This window comes from Manis javanica, chromosome 4 (assembly GCF_040802235.1).
Source record: "Manis javanica isolate MJ-LG chromosome 4, MJ_LKY, whole genome shotgun sequence".
Classification (NCBI taxonomy): Eukaryota; Metazoa; Chordata; class Mammalia; order Pholidota; family Manidae; genus Manis; species Manis javanica.
This window is the reverse complement of record NC_133159.1, coordinates 34,708,633-34,726,407: the sequence shown is the minus strand read 5'-3', so window position 1 is coordinate 34,726,407 and position 17,775 is coordinate 34,708,633. Positions and strand designations below refer to the sequence as shown.

Sequence of the window (17,775 nt, the reverse complement as noted above, 5' to 3'; positions counted from 1 at the left end):
ATGAAAATTACCAGTAGAGGAGAAACAGATAATGAAGTCTTACAAAACAGTGAGATAAGTCATGAAATAGGAATAAACTGTGGATCACACGTAAGCAATAAACTGTCTGATGGCAAAAGTGTCAGAGAAAACTACTGAAAAAGGAAGATTTGAGCTGAATTTTGAAGAAGGAGCTAAATTTGGCCTGGTGATAATGGAAGTATGGTCCAAAACAGAGGGAGTAGCATTTGCCAAGGCACAAATTTGTAAAGGGAAATATTGTATCTGGGGACCTGAGCAAGAGCTGGTTCTCACCCTGCCTCCTGCCAGTTTCTGTGCTCTGAGATGGGAAGATTTGCTCCCCTGGAATTGTGTTTGAGAAGTGGCTTTGAGTTCTTGAACTGCAGGGCATTCCTTCTTGTTTCTGCTTTTTGTACACAGGGCTGCAATTTGTTTTTCTTGTTAAATATAAAAAATTTATTATGAAAACAAAGTTGGGTGATTTGGACAGATTTAATTACTGCTTATGGTTAAGTTACTTTGAGAGTTACACCTTACCTGAAAAGAAAAACTGAAATTGATATGTGTTAGCCCTATGGCTGATGGAGGAGTCAGTCTATTGGGAAAATGTCAGCCCTCAAACATGGGAGAGAACACGGCCCTAAGAGCTGAGTGCCTCCTTAGTTTTGTCGTGCATAAAATGGGAATACTGTTACCCATCTCGCTTATTAGTTGGAGGATTAAATGAGATGGAATATGTAAGTTGCTTAAACAGTGCCTGGCTGATAGTATATTTTCAGAAAATGGTGTTTCCCTTTCTTTTTCATGCATTAACAATAGCTCCCTTTTTTAAAATTAAGGTATTGTTGATATACAATCTTGTGACGGTTTCACATGAGCAACTTTGTGATTGCAACATTCACTCATATTAAGTCCCTCACCCACCGACACCCCATTGCAGTCACTGTTTATCAGCGTAGTAAGATAAAAATAGCTCCGTTTTATTAGGCACTTACTGTGCAAAGCCTATTATACACATTATATGGCTGGATTCAACCCCAAAGAAGTAGGTATTATTACTATAGTTATTACAAAGAACACGTGATAGAGTCAGGATCTGAACCTAGGCTTGTTTAATACCAGTGTTTTAACTAGACTGTATGACTCCTGTTTCTATACCAGCCCCCCTGGAAACATGTATAGGAGGTTTTTGGTATCTATTCTTGGGGTCAGATGCTGTCTACAAGGGTGGGAGGTGCTTAAAAGGATGAGAGTACCACACTGTACCCTCCTTCATTTGTACTCTATTTATGGTGTGTGAGGAAACAAGTCTTTACCCCTTCTACTGTGTGGTGGAGTCACAACTGACTTGCAGGACTTTGCAAAGAGGTGTTTCCCAGCTTTTGTTCCTCAAAGGAGTTTGAGCAAGCTGGTGGGCAGACCATAGTCACTTCTTTTTATGTGTTTCTTTGAGCTGCTGAGACAGGCTAATTGAAGAGAAGAGGGGGCCTCCTGTGGTCTGTGATATTGTAATCAGAATTTTCCTGAAAATCTTTAGTGACTTTAGCTCTGCTGATAATTTGGGGTTAGCAGCTGTTTCTGGTGTTGGGAGAGGCTCCCTTGCCCTGCCTTGGAGCAGAAGCAGCAGAGCACAGGCCAAGGGAATGACAGATTGTAGAGAGGAGGAAAGTGTTCTATTGAGGTGAGGACCTCCTGCTTCCATTCCACTTTGGGGCCATCAGGAAGTCATGTGGAGGTTCCAGGGCATGTCAAGCTTTGTTCTATCTCAATCTGTAGCTTTCAGCAGGCTAGACCAAGCCTTCAGGCCCTTGACCTCCACTGGGAGACTGCAGAGAGCTTGGGGGATGAGTGGGGAGGCCTGCTGCTTGAAGTGAGGCAATGGCCTGAGGTCTGGGAGTTCGGAGCTCTGAGCTCTATTCTTACTACTTTCTGTGTGAACCTTGGGCAGTCCTTTTCTCTTCCTGGGGCTTATTTTCCCCTGCTGGCTGTTCTGTGTCTTCTCCTAGGTTTTCTTTAACCTTTGATGGTCTGATTTTCTTTTTTTTCTTTTGGTATCATTAATATACAATTACATGAGCAACATTATGGTTACTAGATTCCCCCCATTATCAAGTTCCTACCACATACCCCATTACAGTCACTGTCCATCAGTGTAGTAAGATGCTATAGAATCATTACTTGTCTTCTCTGTGCTATACTGCCTTCCCCGTGCCCCTCCCTATATTATGTGCTAATCGTAATGCCCCTTATTCCCCTTCTCCCTGCCTTCCTCCCCTCCCCCCAGTCCCTTTCCCTTTGGTAACTGTTAGTCCATTCTTGGGTTCTGTGAGTCTGCTGCTATTTTGTTCCTTCAGTTTTTGCTTTCGTCTTATGCTCCACAGATGAGTGAAGTCATTTGATACTTGTCTTTCTCTGCCTGGCTTATTTCACTGAGCATAATACCCTCTAGCTCCATCCATGTTGTTGCAAAGGGTAGGATTTGTTTTCTTCTTATGGCTGAATAGTATTCCATTGTGTATGTGTACCACATTTTCTTTATCCATTCATCTACTGATGGACACTTAGGTTGCTTCCATTTCTTGGCTATTGTAAATAGTGCTGCAATAAACATAGGGGTGCATATGTCTTTTTGAGACTGGGCTCCTGCATTCTTAGGGTAAATTCCTAGGAGTGGAATTCCTGGGTTAAGTGGTATTTCTATTTTATGGTCTGTGATTTTTCACAGAAAGTACTCTGGCAGTAAGGATGCATTCATTAGGTTGAAGATTATGACTTTGAAGGCATGATATTTATTTATATGTTTCCCAGGCTATTTTTAGCTGCCTAACACAGAGCCTCTGACAGGCCAGGTCCAGACAGGTGCTACTTATGGTGCCCTGTTGATGCCTCTGTGACCCAGGTGCCTAAGTACTAGTGATATTTGTAGGTCAGATTGGTACAGGGACTTGCTCTGGATCTGGGAGCTGGGGAAGCTGCACCTGTCCCAAGGTTCTTCTGGTCAGCTGGACTTGTAACCTAACTCTGGTGCCTTGGTGTTGTCCTGGAATCTGCTCCTGCCTCCTAGTCTGGCTTTCAATGGGATGGGTTGAGTCCAGGGAAAATAGAAATCTATACTCTCCCCAGAAGTTCCAAGTATATGTGGTTGGGGAGATGGGGTGTGAGTAGACCTCATATTTCATGATGGGCTTCTTTCCCATCCCCGAGGTTCCACTAGCCTGTGTATGTGAATATTAAAGGATGAGCCCCTCCCTTTCGTACTTCAGTAATGGAAGGCTATAAAATGTCTATTTACTCAAGACACCAGAATGGCTCCGCTGTGGTTCCACTAATCTGGTGATTTGGTGCTTCTCTGGTCTCTCAGGTAAATATAGATTGAGGCTTTTTATAAAGGCATATTATTTCCCTCATTAAATGTGTGTTTTGGCACATGTGTTATTTACCTGACCAACAGTAATGGCTGCAGAGGAGCCTTGGTGTCTGTCGTGTAAATACTCTGCATGGAGACCATCCTCCAGAGGCTGTGGCGCAGGCCTGTTTCTCCAAATCAGGCTGGCCCTGTGGCAGTCCTGTCTGCCTCTCCCCTGTCCCCACTGGGGGGCTGGCCCCTTCATTTTGAGGAGAGACTCATTCATTTTCCTCCTTGCCATAGGCCACTACTACCTTTAGTTTGCTAGGAGAAGAAAAAGGGTATCTGAGAGTACATGTGTTTAAATCTTGCTCTTTGGTAAAAGAGTGCAGAAATACATAGAATCATAAACTGTTCCTTTTGAGTTCTGTCCCACAGCTACTCAAAATTCCAGTTGAAGATGTGTTTTAGACTTAACATTCTGCAAATTTGTGACTAAAGTATAAAGACATCAATGGAAAAAAGAAAGAGGGTAAGATGCCATAGGGTGCAAGAACCAGGGGGATGCCATTGCAGGGAGTGCGGGGGTGTTTTCTAAGAAGGATCAACTGGTGGTAGGAATGCCCAGTGAGGGGGCACTGAGGGGGGGCTCTTATCATGGTGACTCTTAATGCTTTGAGGCCTGGCTTTTGCCAACTTAGCTGCCAGAGAAAAGCATGCAGCCTCCCTTCTGTGGGCAAGATGGGGAGATAACTCCATCACATACTGCTTGTTCTCTGTTTCTTTTTTTTTTTAAGTCACATTGCATAAAATGTAATTTTTTAAAAGTGTGAAATAGGCCAAATTTACTTAAAAGTTGGAAGTACAGTATAAAGTAACTTTTTTCCAGAATCATTTGAGAGTTAAGTTGCTGACCTAATGCCTCATCACCCTGAAATTTTTGCATGTATTTCCTACATGCAAGGACATTTTCTGGCTTAGCCACAATACAGCCATCACAACTGGGAATGTAACACTGATACATTGCCTTCATCTAATCCTCAAACCCTATTTAAGTTTGCCAACTGTCCCAGTAGTGTTCTTTGTAGCAAAATGATCAAGTTCAGAATGTGAGTTCCTTTAGTTGTCAAGTCTCTTTAATCTCCCATAGACTTCCTCAATAAACATTCCTTGACCTTTTTGACCGTGATACTTTTGAAGATTACAGGCTGGTTATTGCACAGACTGTCCCTCAATTAGGGTTTGATATGTTCTCATGATTAGGTTTAGGTTATGCATCTTTGGCAGGAATACCACAAATGATGCTTTGTTCTTTCATTGCAGCCTACATGTTGTGCATGATTTTGATTTATCCCATTATTGATGATGTTCATTTTGATCACTTGATTAAGATGATGTCTGCCAGGCTTCTCCATTGTAAACTTATTCCCTCTTATAATTAATAAGCATTCTGTGTTTAAGAGATACTTGGGAACTATGTGAATATCTCTTAATGAAACTTTAATTCATTAGTTACTATCTTTATGGACTCAGGGTTTCCTTTTTTATTCAGTGCATGATCTATTAATATTATTATTTATTTCTAGTGGGAGCTTCTTCAAGCTGGCTTCTGCATTCTTTTGATATGTTCCCATCATTCTGTGAGCGTTTCCTTGCTTTCTGGCACAGCATAGTGTACCAGACTTGACTTGTACTTTCCCTGCCATAGCCCTGGAATCAACCATTTCTCCAGAAAGCTCTGATTCTTTCATTGAAGAATGTTGTTTAGAAGGCAACTGGGTACTGGGTGTGCTTATTGCTATCGGAATGTTGCTGCTCCCTGGCCCTTTAGTAGACAGAGCTAGAAAATACATATGCATGTGTGTATATATTTGTATTTGTATAATCACATTTACATCTATGTATATTATTTATAGATACATATATACATATCAGAAACCATGACTTCACGCTGTAGCCTCCAATTCCAGTCTGACGCCATGGACTTTTTCTTTTCATATTTTAATTCCATCCTCTAATAGTGGGAAACCTCATTCCCATTACTCTTAAAATATAGCCTTAGATTAATCCCTCTGTATGTAATTCTTCTCTCATTATTGTCACTGTCCTTTCCTCATCTTCAGTACCTCTTTACCCTGCCCTTGACTACCCACATCAGGGTGCCCTTCCACCCCCACCCCTGTGATGCCCCCCCAACCCCACATGGACTCTGGCATGTTATATCACACCTTTCTGCTCATGTATGGATGCTCTCATCCTGCTTGGGCTTTGATAATTTCCCCCGGACCCTTCTGCTTCCCTACTTCAAACTGGTATAGACAACTATCTTCCCCTGCCACAACTAAATGGCTCTAAAGTCGTTAGATTGAGTTTTTCAGGAAGGGAAGAGGAAGAGCTGCTCTCTGTTTCTTGACTTGAGTTGTACTTGGTTTTTAGAAGTAAGGGAAGTAAGGAAGCCAGTGACTGCTTGCATGTGGAGGCCTGGTCTTCTAATGTCTGTTCTCAAACCTTCCTACCAGAGACTTTTTGATACAGGTGAAATCAGGTGAGAAAGTAAGGCCTGCAGACAAGAGAACCTCTGGCCATCAGTGTGTTGTCCACAGGATGGTATACAACATATATAGTATGCTGTATGGGAGGTTCAGAGCATCTAGGGATGCACCAGACTTGGATGTCACTTTCTGAATTTGCATTATGCATTAATTAAATTTATAGGCCCAAAGTAAGGGGATCCAGACTTGGCCAGGTGGGCATAGCCCAATGGGGTGGTGCAGTAGTTAACAGTAAGCTAATATTTATTGATTAGCCCTTATGTGCCAGATGCTGCTCTTAGTGCTTTATTTGTGTCCTCTCATTTCATTCTCACTGAAGGAGTAGGAGCTGTTTATTATTGTCATTTTATAGGTGAGGAATTAAAAGGAACATAGCTTTCTCAAGGTGCCATGGCAAATAAGCCAGGATTCAAACCTGGAAGCCTTTCCTTAATCATGACACTTAACTGGCCTGTAGTATCTGTTAGATGGGGTCTGGTTGACTACATATATTGTACACACTATATATACATATTGGAGAACATAAAGACTTTGAAAAGTCCTTATGCCCAGCTTGACTTCAGGGGGTTAAGGAAGAGTTCTAAGGTACCGAGGGTGTTTGGATCCAAACTACAGTGTGTAATCTGACCAGACTGGTGATTCCCATCTCAGCCAGGCTTCCAGTTCTGTTCAGGTGTGGGTGATGCAAAGAGTTATTTTGGATTCTGGCTTTCAAAGGGAATTTAACCATTAGCCTTTCCAAGGGATTCCATAGTGAAACTCAAGACAGCCTTTGTCTACCCCAGGCAGAGTAGTTTTGGCTGCATTTTTGGGAAGGCTATAAAAACATGGGTAAACAAGAACTGTGCTTATGCAGAATCCATGAAGAACTTAAAACACTTTTCAGTCTTAGCTCCATGGAATCGCCATGGAATCTCACCATAGGGATAGGAAAGTGAGGACCCACACTAACATATATCCTAATAAGTATGCAGGCAGGTTATGGGAGCTTATTCAGTGAGTCAGGGGATATTGGAACAAGAAGTGATACCTGGCATTACCCATGTCCACTTATGTAGCAGTGATGTTATTGCCGGTGAGTATGCTCTGGACTTCATAGGCTGCCAGTCCCCCTGCCCTGCATGATGGAGTAAGTGCCCATTTGCAGCCTTTCAGAGACAAGCTTTTGGCTCTGTTAAAATGAGGCTTCAGAAGGCATCAACTATGGCTGTTCCTGTATTGAGCAATGAGATTTCTTGTTTGACTTTGAGGATTAAAGTTGAGGGAATTTGAGCATTGGGTATAAAAAGGGGAAAATGCAAAATTTCTGCTTTGTTCGTTTTTTTGTAAGGAAGCTTGAGTTATTTGTGAGTAAAACTTAGGCTTTGATTTTTATATTTAGCTAAACTTTTAAGGAGCAGACATGCTGCAAATTTAAAGGGAAAACTTGAAAAGTGATTTGGATTTTTTTTGCACATGTTCACTCTGAAAACTTTACTAGATTTTTAGCAATGCTTCCATTACTGCCACATCTGGGTTTTCTCTTTTTCTTCCCTATTTAAAAAAGTCCTGCAGTCATTCAGGGCCTCTAGTAGAGAGTGAGTCTCAAGGCAGCAAAGGCGAAGGCCTGAGGCGTTGCCAGCTGTACTCTCCAGGCCTTATTCATTCCCCAGGGGTGCCACTTACTGGTGTGGGGGCTGGGGAACCACCAGAATATCTTGGGCAAGCTCCCCTGTGACTGGCTCTGTTTGCTTTCACCTTGGGAGAAGGGAGGAGGCTATGTGGAGATGTCAAAATAAAGGCAGGAAAGCCAGGGCCAAAAGGCTGGTAATGGAGCTGAGGAGAGAATCATGGGCATTTTCTGCTGTTTGTCTGAGCCTCTTTAGCTCCCAGGACTGATTGTGCATCTGGGTCACCTCATGTAACTTCAGGAACCTTAGCTTTAACGTTAACTGTTGCCACCTGAGCAGTGACCACGGAATTTTTCTCTCTCCTTTCTTTTGAACCTTAGATCTCCATTCAAAGATTAAGGCCATTGTGGTGTGTTGCTTTGAGTATGATCTGGGAGACTCAGAGCTGTTACAGTGCTGCCAGGGCCAGGATTAGGGTCTTAAACTTCAGCAGTGCATACTGTCATTTAGAAAAGGGGCCCAGAAACAGCAGTGGGGAGTGGTTCATGTTGTGTGAATATTCCTGAAGACCAGATGGAACAGGGCCACAGTGGGAGGGGAGTAACCCAGGCTCTCTGTTCTTTTTTTTTTTTTTTAACTTTCCTCCCCTAAGTTTTAGATGCTTCTGGATGTTCAATGCTAGCACCTTTACAGACTGGAGCAGCTCGATTTTCTTCATATTTACTTTCAAGAGCAAGAAAAGTGCTGGGCTCCCACTTATTTTCTCCCTGTGGTGTTCCGGAGTTCTGCTCCATATCCACCAGAAAGCTGGCGGCCCACGGCTTTGGCGCATCCATGGCGGCAATGGTGCCCTTTCCTCCCCAGAGGTATCACTACTTTTTAGTGCTGGACTTTGAGGCCACGTGCGACAAGCCACAGATTCATCCTCAGGTAACTGTTGCATCATTGTGTCAGAAAAGGTGGGGTGGGCAAGGAGGGAGGGAAGATAGTCTTGTTGCCTGAGACCCAGAGGAACTTTCTCACGTCTTCCTTTTAGCTACCCATGTGAAGTTCCTGCCTAGGAAGCAGGACTTGGTTCAGGCATGCTAGCGTAAGGTACACCTGAGAAATCTCTGGAGAAAACTGGGCACATTGTTTCTCTGTGGTCTCAGCCTTTGGGAGTCAAAATATTTCCTTCCATCCCATCCTTCTACCCACTTTCCCTCTGCTCCTTCCTTCTCCTGATACTACTGCATGTTCTTTTAAGGAATACTGTGGTAGCCAGCTGCCAAGATGACCCCTAGGGATCTTTGCCTCCTTAATATTCATACCCTTGATAGTTCCTCTCCCACCCTAAGTCAGATCTAGCTCTGTATAACCAATAGAGTATAGTAGAAAAGACATTGTGTGACCTGAGGCTGTCATAAAAAGCACTGCAGTCTGCCTTGTTCTTTTGCATCACTTGCTGTGGAGGAATCCAGCTGCCATGCTGTGAGGACACTCAAGCAGCTCTGTGGAGGAACTGAAGTTCCTAGCAAAAGCCAGGACCAACTTGCCAGTCATGTTTCTTGGTGCTATCTTAGAAGTGAATCTGCCAGCCCCAGTCAAGCTTTCAGATAACTGTAGCCCCAGTGAACATCTGACTTCAACCTTAGGAGAGACCCTGAGCCAACTGGTCAGCTGAGCCACTCCTGAATTGCTGGCTCACAGAAACTGTAAGAGATAATAAATGATTATTGATGTTTTACTCCATTTGTTGTTCAGCACTAAATAATGTGAACAAGTACCAGTGTTGGTCTGTCAGAAAGGAAAATTTCTTTGCTTTTTTTCCTTAGTTACCAGTTGTGTTCAGAGACCCTTTTACCTTTTAAGATTCTGCTACTAGGAAGCTTGGCTTAGCAACAGAGAGGCATCCGTGCTAGGCAATATTGTAGGCAATATTGGAGTGCTTGGTGTTTGCTTTGGGGGAATGGTGAGGGGCTGATGTGGCAGTCCGTTGCAGTGGGGGGGCCTTGGGTGTATTGGCTCTGTAATCATTGGGACTGTAATCATGGGGCTGTGTTATCAGGTGTGTAATTTTGGGATGTGTAGACATACTGGTCTAGGAGCAGCTTTCAGTCGTAAGGAAAAGGGGAAAAAGAGGATCGTAGCATCAGGCACTTGGGAGACAGGAAGAAGTGGGGGTCTGTTCAAAGATAAACTGGGTTAATTTCTCTCTCTCTCTTTTTTTTTTTTTTTTACAGGAAGGAGTTCTATCTTTAGAGTAATAGATTGTTTTCCATAAAGCAGATAACACAAGCCTTTACTATCTGCTTTCTCCTCTCCTCTCTCCCATTCTCCCTGAAAGTAGTGATTTGCCTTTGGAATAAGGGCTCCTGACGCTTGGGAAGATAGAAACAGGATGAGGAGGGTGTTGTAAGGGAAGGAAGTCTGGACAAGAGGGAGTATAGCTGAGGGGCCCCCCTGAGCCACACTTGTTTTCTCAACCTCTTGCTCCTTTCTGTGCTGGAATGTTTTCTCTGCATCCCAAAACTATCAGAGATTCTGTGGTGGGAGTGCCTGGGCAATTTTGGTTCCATAGATTCTCTCAGGTTGGGAATCAGGGATCTATATCTTAATATACCACTTTATTTCCCTTACTGATGTAGAGTTTAGTCACTGAATAAACTCTAGTGGGACCTGAGTCTAAAATCCAACACACCCTTGTCACATATGATTCATCATCCTTCTGAACCTTCATGATCAATTGGCACCTCCCTTAAGGCATTCCCTGCTTTCTGTTTCCTTGCACATGGCCTATGTATGTTTGTTTCTCAACTTTTCAGTCAGATTATAAGCTCAGATAATTATGTAGCTCTGTTCTCTTGTCCTATAGAGGGTCCTGCCAGTGTTGCTGAAGGTGACACCTGATTCATGTCTCAATTTGATCTGTCAGTATCACCTTTTATCCTCTTTCAAGGGCATTATTCTTTGTATTTATTTATTACAGTACTGAAATTATAATGCAGTACAGATTTAAATCACTTGTATCTCCAACTTCCTTGCCAGATTTAGGCACCAAGGCCTTCCAGACCTAGGATGAGGTAGGGCTTCATGCTGTGTACCAGGATTTGGGCCTGAGTAAAGATTATCTCCAGAATCAATGAACCCTGATGATGTGATTCTAAGGGCACTTAAGGAATTGGCTGCCCTGGTTCATTATTAGCAAAGCATTAGCTGTTGCTTTAGAGAACTCAGGAAGAAGTATTTGCTGTCTTGCTTATCTTTAAAAGGGGAATACGAATGATCTTGGAAATTATAGACCCGTTAGTTTACTGTGATTCCAGAGAAGATACTTGACCTGATCGTCATATAATCAATCAGCAAACAGCTAGAAGAGCACAAGATACAGAGTAATAACTTACATGGGTTTGTGAAGAAGAGCAAATCCTGTCAGATCAATCTAACTTCTTGCTGTGACACAGTGATGGATTTGAGTGGATCTAGGGCAAGTGATAAATGTAATGCATCTCTACTTCATTAAGCCTCTACAATGCTGTGATCAACAGGTAGGAAGGTGAGTTCAGGGCCAGGCAGCTCTGCTGTACTACCCATTGGACTACTTACTCTCAGGGAAGGAATGGACAGTTTAGGAGTGACTAGAGATTTGTTGTTAATGGCCTTTCTCTCTCTTAAAAAAAAATCTTCCCTAAAATTTGCAGGAAGCAGGATCCTGACAAGATTCAGAGAAAGTTTGAAAGATGGATTGGAGAAGCTGTCAGTGCCACATAGGACAGTGTTCTTCCACTGAGGTCATCGTAAGTCAGGTTCTCATTAGAGCCTCTGTGCAGTTTAGGTCTTCTGGTCACCAGGGCAGTGAGGAAACTGGAAAAGCTCCGGATAGCAGAAACAAAAGTCACTGGAGGCACAAAAATAGGACTGAGGAAGAAAGAAAAGAAACTGAGTATCATTTTAGTGACTGATTTCTTGTCCAGACTAAATAAATTCTTTATATGGGAAGTAATTAATCCAAGGAGAATAATAGTAACTTGTTCTTCATTTTAATAAGGACAAAGAAAGAAAGAAATTTAAGTGGAAGCAGGAAAGATTGAGATTTGGGATGAGAATGAACTTCTAGAAGAAACAGGAAAAGGACTGGGAGATGGTGTGCCAGTTAAATTGGCCCTCTTTAGTGCTCTCTCAGAATGGCTTTGTGGCTGTCTACTCGACAGAGATACTTTATGGCAAGATCTGCATACCTCCTGAAGATGGATATGGGGCTGTGCCTCTGAACCATCCCAGCTCCCCTCCTGCCTGGTTCCCAGGAGCCCTCTGTATTGTACACTTCTGATCCTTATGAGAGTGTGTCATGCCCCTCTGGAGTGTGGGAGGCAGAAGCAAGTTTTGGGCCAGGGCCTATCTGGAGGCTTGGTGGGGGTTCATTTTTTCATCTGCCTCTGGTTTTCAGAAGTCCCTGAGTCAGCTTACTGGGACTATCCTCAAGGAATGCCATCATGAAAAACTAACAGGTGTAAGCCTTGTTGTACTTGGGTAAGTAATGCTATTGGTTATAAACATGGTGAAGCAGCTGGTATTTTCCATTCATCATCATTTTTGCTGTTTATTTTTGTACTTTGTTCAACTAGATAAAACTGGAGTGGTCAGTTTGCCTAACAGGCTTTCAACTTGCTGATTTCTGCACTCATTTTGTTTTACATGTTTTGATTCAGATTAAAATCATTGGTATTGGTTGAATATGAGACTGTTTTTCCATTTTTTTTTCACTTAAAAATTCAGGTGGTTTAAAATGCTGCAGAGCCTCTAAATTTGAGGAATACCATTCCTTTCTTTCTTCAGATTATTTATATGGAAGTAGATTTTTATCTGGTTCTAGAGACTCCTAGATCCTTTGTCCTTGGGAGCTTGAATTCATGCTGTTCATTTTGGAGTGGATGTACATGGAATGGTGTTGGCTATGACTGTAAGGCCCAGGGGGCAGCCTGAAAGTTTTGGTATCTTTAATTATCCATCTTTAACCTAGGGGCAAGTTCTCTTACCACCTCAGTGTTCAGAAAAGACCAAAGCACATGTAAGTGAGGAAAATGAGGTATAAGCCACAGTGTGTGGGAAGGAGGAAGTACCCCCAGCTGGCCAGCTGGCCAGAGAGGAGGCAGCCCAGCTCTGCTTCCTGGTTGCCACCTGCCCTCCCTCCCTGAGTTCCCTCTGGCCATGCGTCAGGCTCCTGGATATGGTCTTTTCCTCAGGACCTCTGCAGCAGGCCTGCTGACTGTTTTCCTTCTCATCTGTATTCAAGTGCCTATAACTTTGGAGAAAAATGACCTTTGGGGTTGAGGTTTTCTAGTGTTTGGTCTTTGTTCACAGGCGCTTTTTTTCCCCTTTTTTTAGGAAACCTTGAAGAGATTCCATCTGCATTTTGAGTTAGAACTACGAGTAAAGGAGTTTCTCTTTTATAGAAAATTGTCCAGATGCTGGGTTATTTTGGGAGGGTGAGGTGGGGGTGGGGGCTTGATGGTGACAGGAGAACAAATAATATAGCAGAGAGGCATTTGTAGGATTTCAGTGTGACTTAGCGCTAGTACATCATTATTGGTGTTTTGTGAGAAAGACGTTTTAGAAAACTTTACAGGAAATTGGTTAAGATCTCTACAAATCAAACTATATTCCCTTCTCTTCTATTCAAGGCTGAAAGGCAGGATCTCTGTAACCCCTTCCCCCTACATAGTATACACATATTTTTCTTCCTCTGTATTCAGCTTCTTTCCTTCTCTGCTCTTGGTTCCTGCTTACTCCAAGTGGATGGAAAGGCAGCTCCTTAGAAAAAGAACCCAGCCTTCCTTTCCCATTCACTTGCCCTTGTCCCATCTCCTTCAGGCTTTTTAGCAGAAGAGCCCAGTTGTTGTGGCCCCAGGCAGCCGGCACTTTTTTCCATACAAACAGGCAAAGGCACTGATGCTGTTCTAAACTGGGAAATGAAATGCAAAACCGATGTTAATGTAACATTATGGTTGAGATTAAATGCACCAAAATCAGAAAATTCAAAGTTATGCTTCCCACAGCAACTATAACTCAGCCTCATCTGGCGTGTGTAGTATTTTGTGTTAGTGCGGATGGTGTTATATGTTAAGACATTAAAGTTAACACCATAAGCAGAACACAAAATGCTTGAGGGGGCTGAGTTATGATGACTCTGTGAGCTGTAAGTGTTCTTGCATAGGCTCCCAACTCCTGGAATAATTTTTCCTGTGCCCATCAGACCAATTATTGCCTTTCTTTTTAGTTATATCTCAGCTATAACACATCTTTTCTTCCAGGGTCACCATAAATGAATTCCTCTATTGGTGACCAGTGACTGTGTGAGAATGGGACAGCCCAGTAGGCCCTTTTGTCCTTTTGTTGCTGCCTCCGTATATATATGTGGTGCTTCCCTCCAAAAGCCCCCCTTTTCCACAGGCTGCTGCTGTTTCCTGGTGGTCCCTCATAGGGGTGCCTATGGCCTGCCCCCCAACTCACACATTAGCTCCCCACAGCTATTCCCTGAATGGGAGGAAACAAGCACTGGCTGTGTCCGGGTCTTGTTCCTGCTGTACCTTCATGTGAAAGCCAAAGGGCCATTTATGTGGGGCAGACATGGCAATGTGGAAGTAAAATGCACATCACAGGGAGCGGAACCCTGGTGCATGGTGGTGCTTCCTTGTGTGTTAGGCACAGCAGAGGCACAGATTGAAGTGGGTCTGTTGCTCTATTCAGACTGCTACACTACCTACCCCATCGCTTATGCTTTTAAGCTGCCATGGTATGTAGTTAGGCTGTGGAGTTGTCATGGGGTGGGACCAGAGCTTCCTTGGGAAGCACTGGGTCACTGGTAACAAAATCACCACATAATTCAGTGCAAATAAGGAAACATCCGCCCCCAGCCTCTTATTATCCTGGTGACCCCCCGGAGCTGATAAGCTGCTGAAATGCAGATTTTGTCAGACGCTGGGCTAAGGCTGGTGGGGAAGAGTTCCAACGAATGGACCCTAGGAAATCAAGGACTGTAAGCTAACAGTGGCATGGAGCTGCCTTTTAAAGGTTTTGTGCGACATGACAGAACCAATCAAGTCAGCAAAGGAGTGGAGAGGACCTCTTTATAACCAACTTATAGACAATGAAAAGGCCTCTCTTTATTCTTTGGACAGCAGCTTCAAGTTCTGTGTAGATGCTGCAGATACAAAGCCAAGTAAGAAACGGTCCATGCCCTCCAGGAGCTCTCAGTTGAGGAGGGTAGACGTGTGTAACCACTGTTAAGCACATCACATAGGTGAGTACTTGGTACAGTGGGGGCACAAAGGAGGGGGAATGATCAGCCCTGTGCTTGGTACAGGGAGGGTCCCTTAGGTTTCATGTTAAGAAGAATTTCAGAGACCAGGGAGGGCCAAGTTGGCCAATGCCTTTTAGAGCTATTGTAGCAGAATGAAAGAAGGTGCTCACAGAATAAGCCAGGATGAACTGGCCTAAATCTGAAAAAATTGCCCTGGATTGCACAGTTGTTTGTGGGAATATTGAAAATGAGGAAGAGGGAGGATGAAGACTTTAACCTGGCAAATATTTCACCATTTGGTTAGTAGGATTATCGGTATCAGTTAGTTTGTATTTCTCACATTCAAGCTAAAAGGTCTTATTGGGGTGTTGTAAGTGGGAGTATGAAGTCAGAAGAGGTTTAAGAGAATTTTAGCCAATAAAGTTTGGGCAGAAAGGTGAGAGTCAACATAGAAAAATGTGAGCTGAGACCCTGAGACATTGTCAGGAAGGGCTAATCTGATACCCCAGTTGCCATGGAAGGTAGACCTGGATTGGGCTGCTAGGTCTCTAGGGAGAGGCAAGGGCTGGAGGGTGATGTGGAACTCCCCACCCTCAGCCACCCCCACAAAAGTACTGGCAACTTGGATCTGGATCTGCCAGACATCCTAGACCAGGGAGGTTTAGACGCTTCAAACAAAGACACCTGCTAACTAACAGAGAGAGATGCCTGGAAGGAAGGAGTAATGAAGAGGCAGGAGGGCCTGGGTAACAAGACAAGATCTGCAAGAGCAGAGGTGACAAGAGCGCAGAGGGTGGGGGTCGAGCCATCCCTCTGAGCATCAGCAACAGGTACGCACCGTGGAAGGAAAGCCAGTAGGTTGGGAAGAGCAGCAAGTGGTGTGTGTGTGCCAAAGGAGTGCTTAGAGTAAGTCCATAGGCTTTACTTCCCCCTGTCCCTGTCCTGTCTGGTTTCCCTCTCCCCAGTATTGATCACATTTTTTACTTTGTAGACTGATCTCAGTTGTTTGACATGAAGAAACTGATATTAGGAGATGCTTTTTTCATCTCTGTGTCTTGTTGGGAAAACAGATCCTGCATCATTTTGATTAAGATGCCATTGGATGTTTATTTTTTATTCTGTTATCCTGGGTGTTCACAATACTTAACAAGACCCCGAAGTCATACATTTATGTGATAAGTTTTGAGCTCTAGCTGTGAAAATTGAGTCATAGTCTAAAACAAGAGTGTTCCCAGATTGACAGAAGCCCCTGCGGCTGGCAGGTCTGCAGCAGAAGGGAGAGCAGGCTGGGGCAGGCAGAGCAGGGTTTGTGTGTATTGAGTATTGCCACAGCAAAGCCCTATTAGGTGCTGGGAGTATCACAAAGGCAAGTGGACTCTGGAGGGAGAGACAATATTCAGCGAAGCTTTTAATCTGATGTAGAGGTACCTTGGAATAGGCTGCTGTTTGGGCCCTGTGCCTGTATGTAGTGGCCAGTGGCGGGTTTTGGTCTGCGGGCAGGAAAACAGATGTGTTAACATGAGTGTTCCACTTCCATTACAGTGCTCTGGGCAGTGTCTAGTTCTGTGGAGGCCTTTCAGCTGAGGGCTGGTCTGAAGGTTAAATGCTGTCAGAGGCTCACATTTGGAGATGCCGGTGTTGCTGAAAGGAGAAGAGCATGCAGAGTCCACACTGAGGTTGGGGGCAAAGTTGGTGAGCCAGGTTAGGAAGTGTGACTGTATTGTTGAGTAGAAGAAAAGAAACAGAAATACGTGTTGCAAGCCAAAGTTCATGAGAACAGAGAGGAAGGTGTCCCAAGAGGTTAAAAATAGATGTAGGAAACTAGTGAGGAGGCATAATTTGAAAGATATTAGTGGGTTGGACTAAGGTGGTGATGGTGGGAATGGAGAGAAGTTATGTGTTGTAGCCCTTAGGTGTGCTGGGAAAGAGATGCACTTGAAAGCCATTCTCTTAAGTAGCTCATAGATCCTTTGGATACTAGTGGGCTCCTGGGAATCAGTTGTGCTAAGAGATCTGATGAGAAGTGGAGTGTGGAGCCTATGGTTGTTGTAAATGGGGCGCTCTGAGCTAAAAATCCTTACCAGGGACAACTGATACAGGTGAGTTCCTTAGTGGTGATGTTAGTAATTACTCTTCCAGGATCTGTTTAATCAACTCTTTGGCCATTAGTCTATGGGAGGTAGGAGTGAGGGTTATGTAGATAGGACAACTGGCAAGTTTGGAATCTTGCTCTCCAAAAATGTGCTAAAAACTGAGAGCCATGGCTTGAGATTTCGGTATCAGGAAATGGAGTCCGGGGACTGTCTGCATTGTTGGGTTGTTGGTTTTTTTCCGAGCACTAGTAACAGTTGAATGAAAGGCCAGCAGATCAACTAAAAGGGACTAGTAGTTAGCTGGGGATAGAGGAAGTAAGGACTGATGAATGAGATACAACATGTCGTTTGGATCGGTCTGCTTTGTCTAGAAAGTAACATGACTAGAGAAACAAGGCAGGGCCTGACCTCAAAGGGAGTTGGTTGTGACGGTATGAAGTGTGGTGGTTGGTGAGGCTGAGAAGGAGTCCCTAGCTTGGTGCCTCAGGATATTGCAGGAATTGCTGTGATCCTGTTCCAGATCTGTGGCCAGTAGTAGGCCTTTCTCAGGACTAGAGGCAGTAAGATTGACCAGTTAAGTTCTTGGCTTGTGTCTATAACAAGAGATCTTCATAGGAGAGGTATCCTTGAAGGGCATTAATATCTGAAGTTATTTATGATTGGTACATAAATGAACCTTTTGGCTCATTTAGACAGAAAGAAGGTTTTTCTGTAGAGAATACTGTAATGAGTCCTCCGTGGGTAGCTGGTGCCCTGGTCTTGAATGAGATTCTAAAAGGGAACAAGCATTGCCATAACATGAAGATCTCTTGCTGGCACCTAAACAGAGATGTGCCAGCATGGTCTATGAAATTCTGGGATGTGACATGCCAGTTTTTCTCCCCTGGATTTTGGC

The 17,775-nt window shown here is 43.7% G+C and overlaps 1 protein-coding gene across 13 annotated transcripts in view; it reads left to right on the top strand.

Moving 5' to 3' along the window:
* ERI3 (ERI1 exoribonuclease family member 3) overlaps window positions 1-17,775 on the top strand; it is a 128,208-nt gene that overhangs the window by 6,180 nt on the left and 104,253 nt on the right. For 11 of the 13 annotated variants that reach the window (XM_037002252.2, XM_037002251.2, XM_017640962.3 and 8 more), the window contains one exon: window positions 8,161-8,438. The exons of the other annotated variants lie outside the window; for them this stretch is intronic. In XM_037002252.2, coding sequence (XP_036858147.1) covers window positions 8,184-8,438 — 255 coding nt within the window. In that variant the 5' untranslated portion in view covers window positions 8,161-8,183. The remainder of the gene's footprint in view (window positions 1-8,160; window positions 8,439-17,775) is intronic. 13 annotated transcript variants of the gene reach the window in all.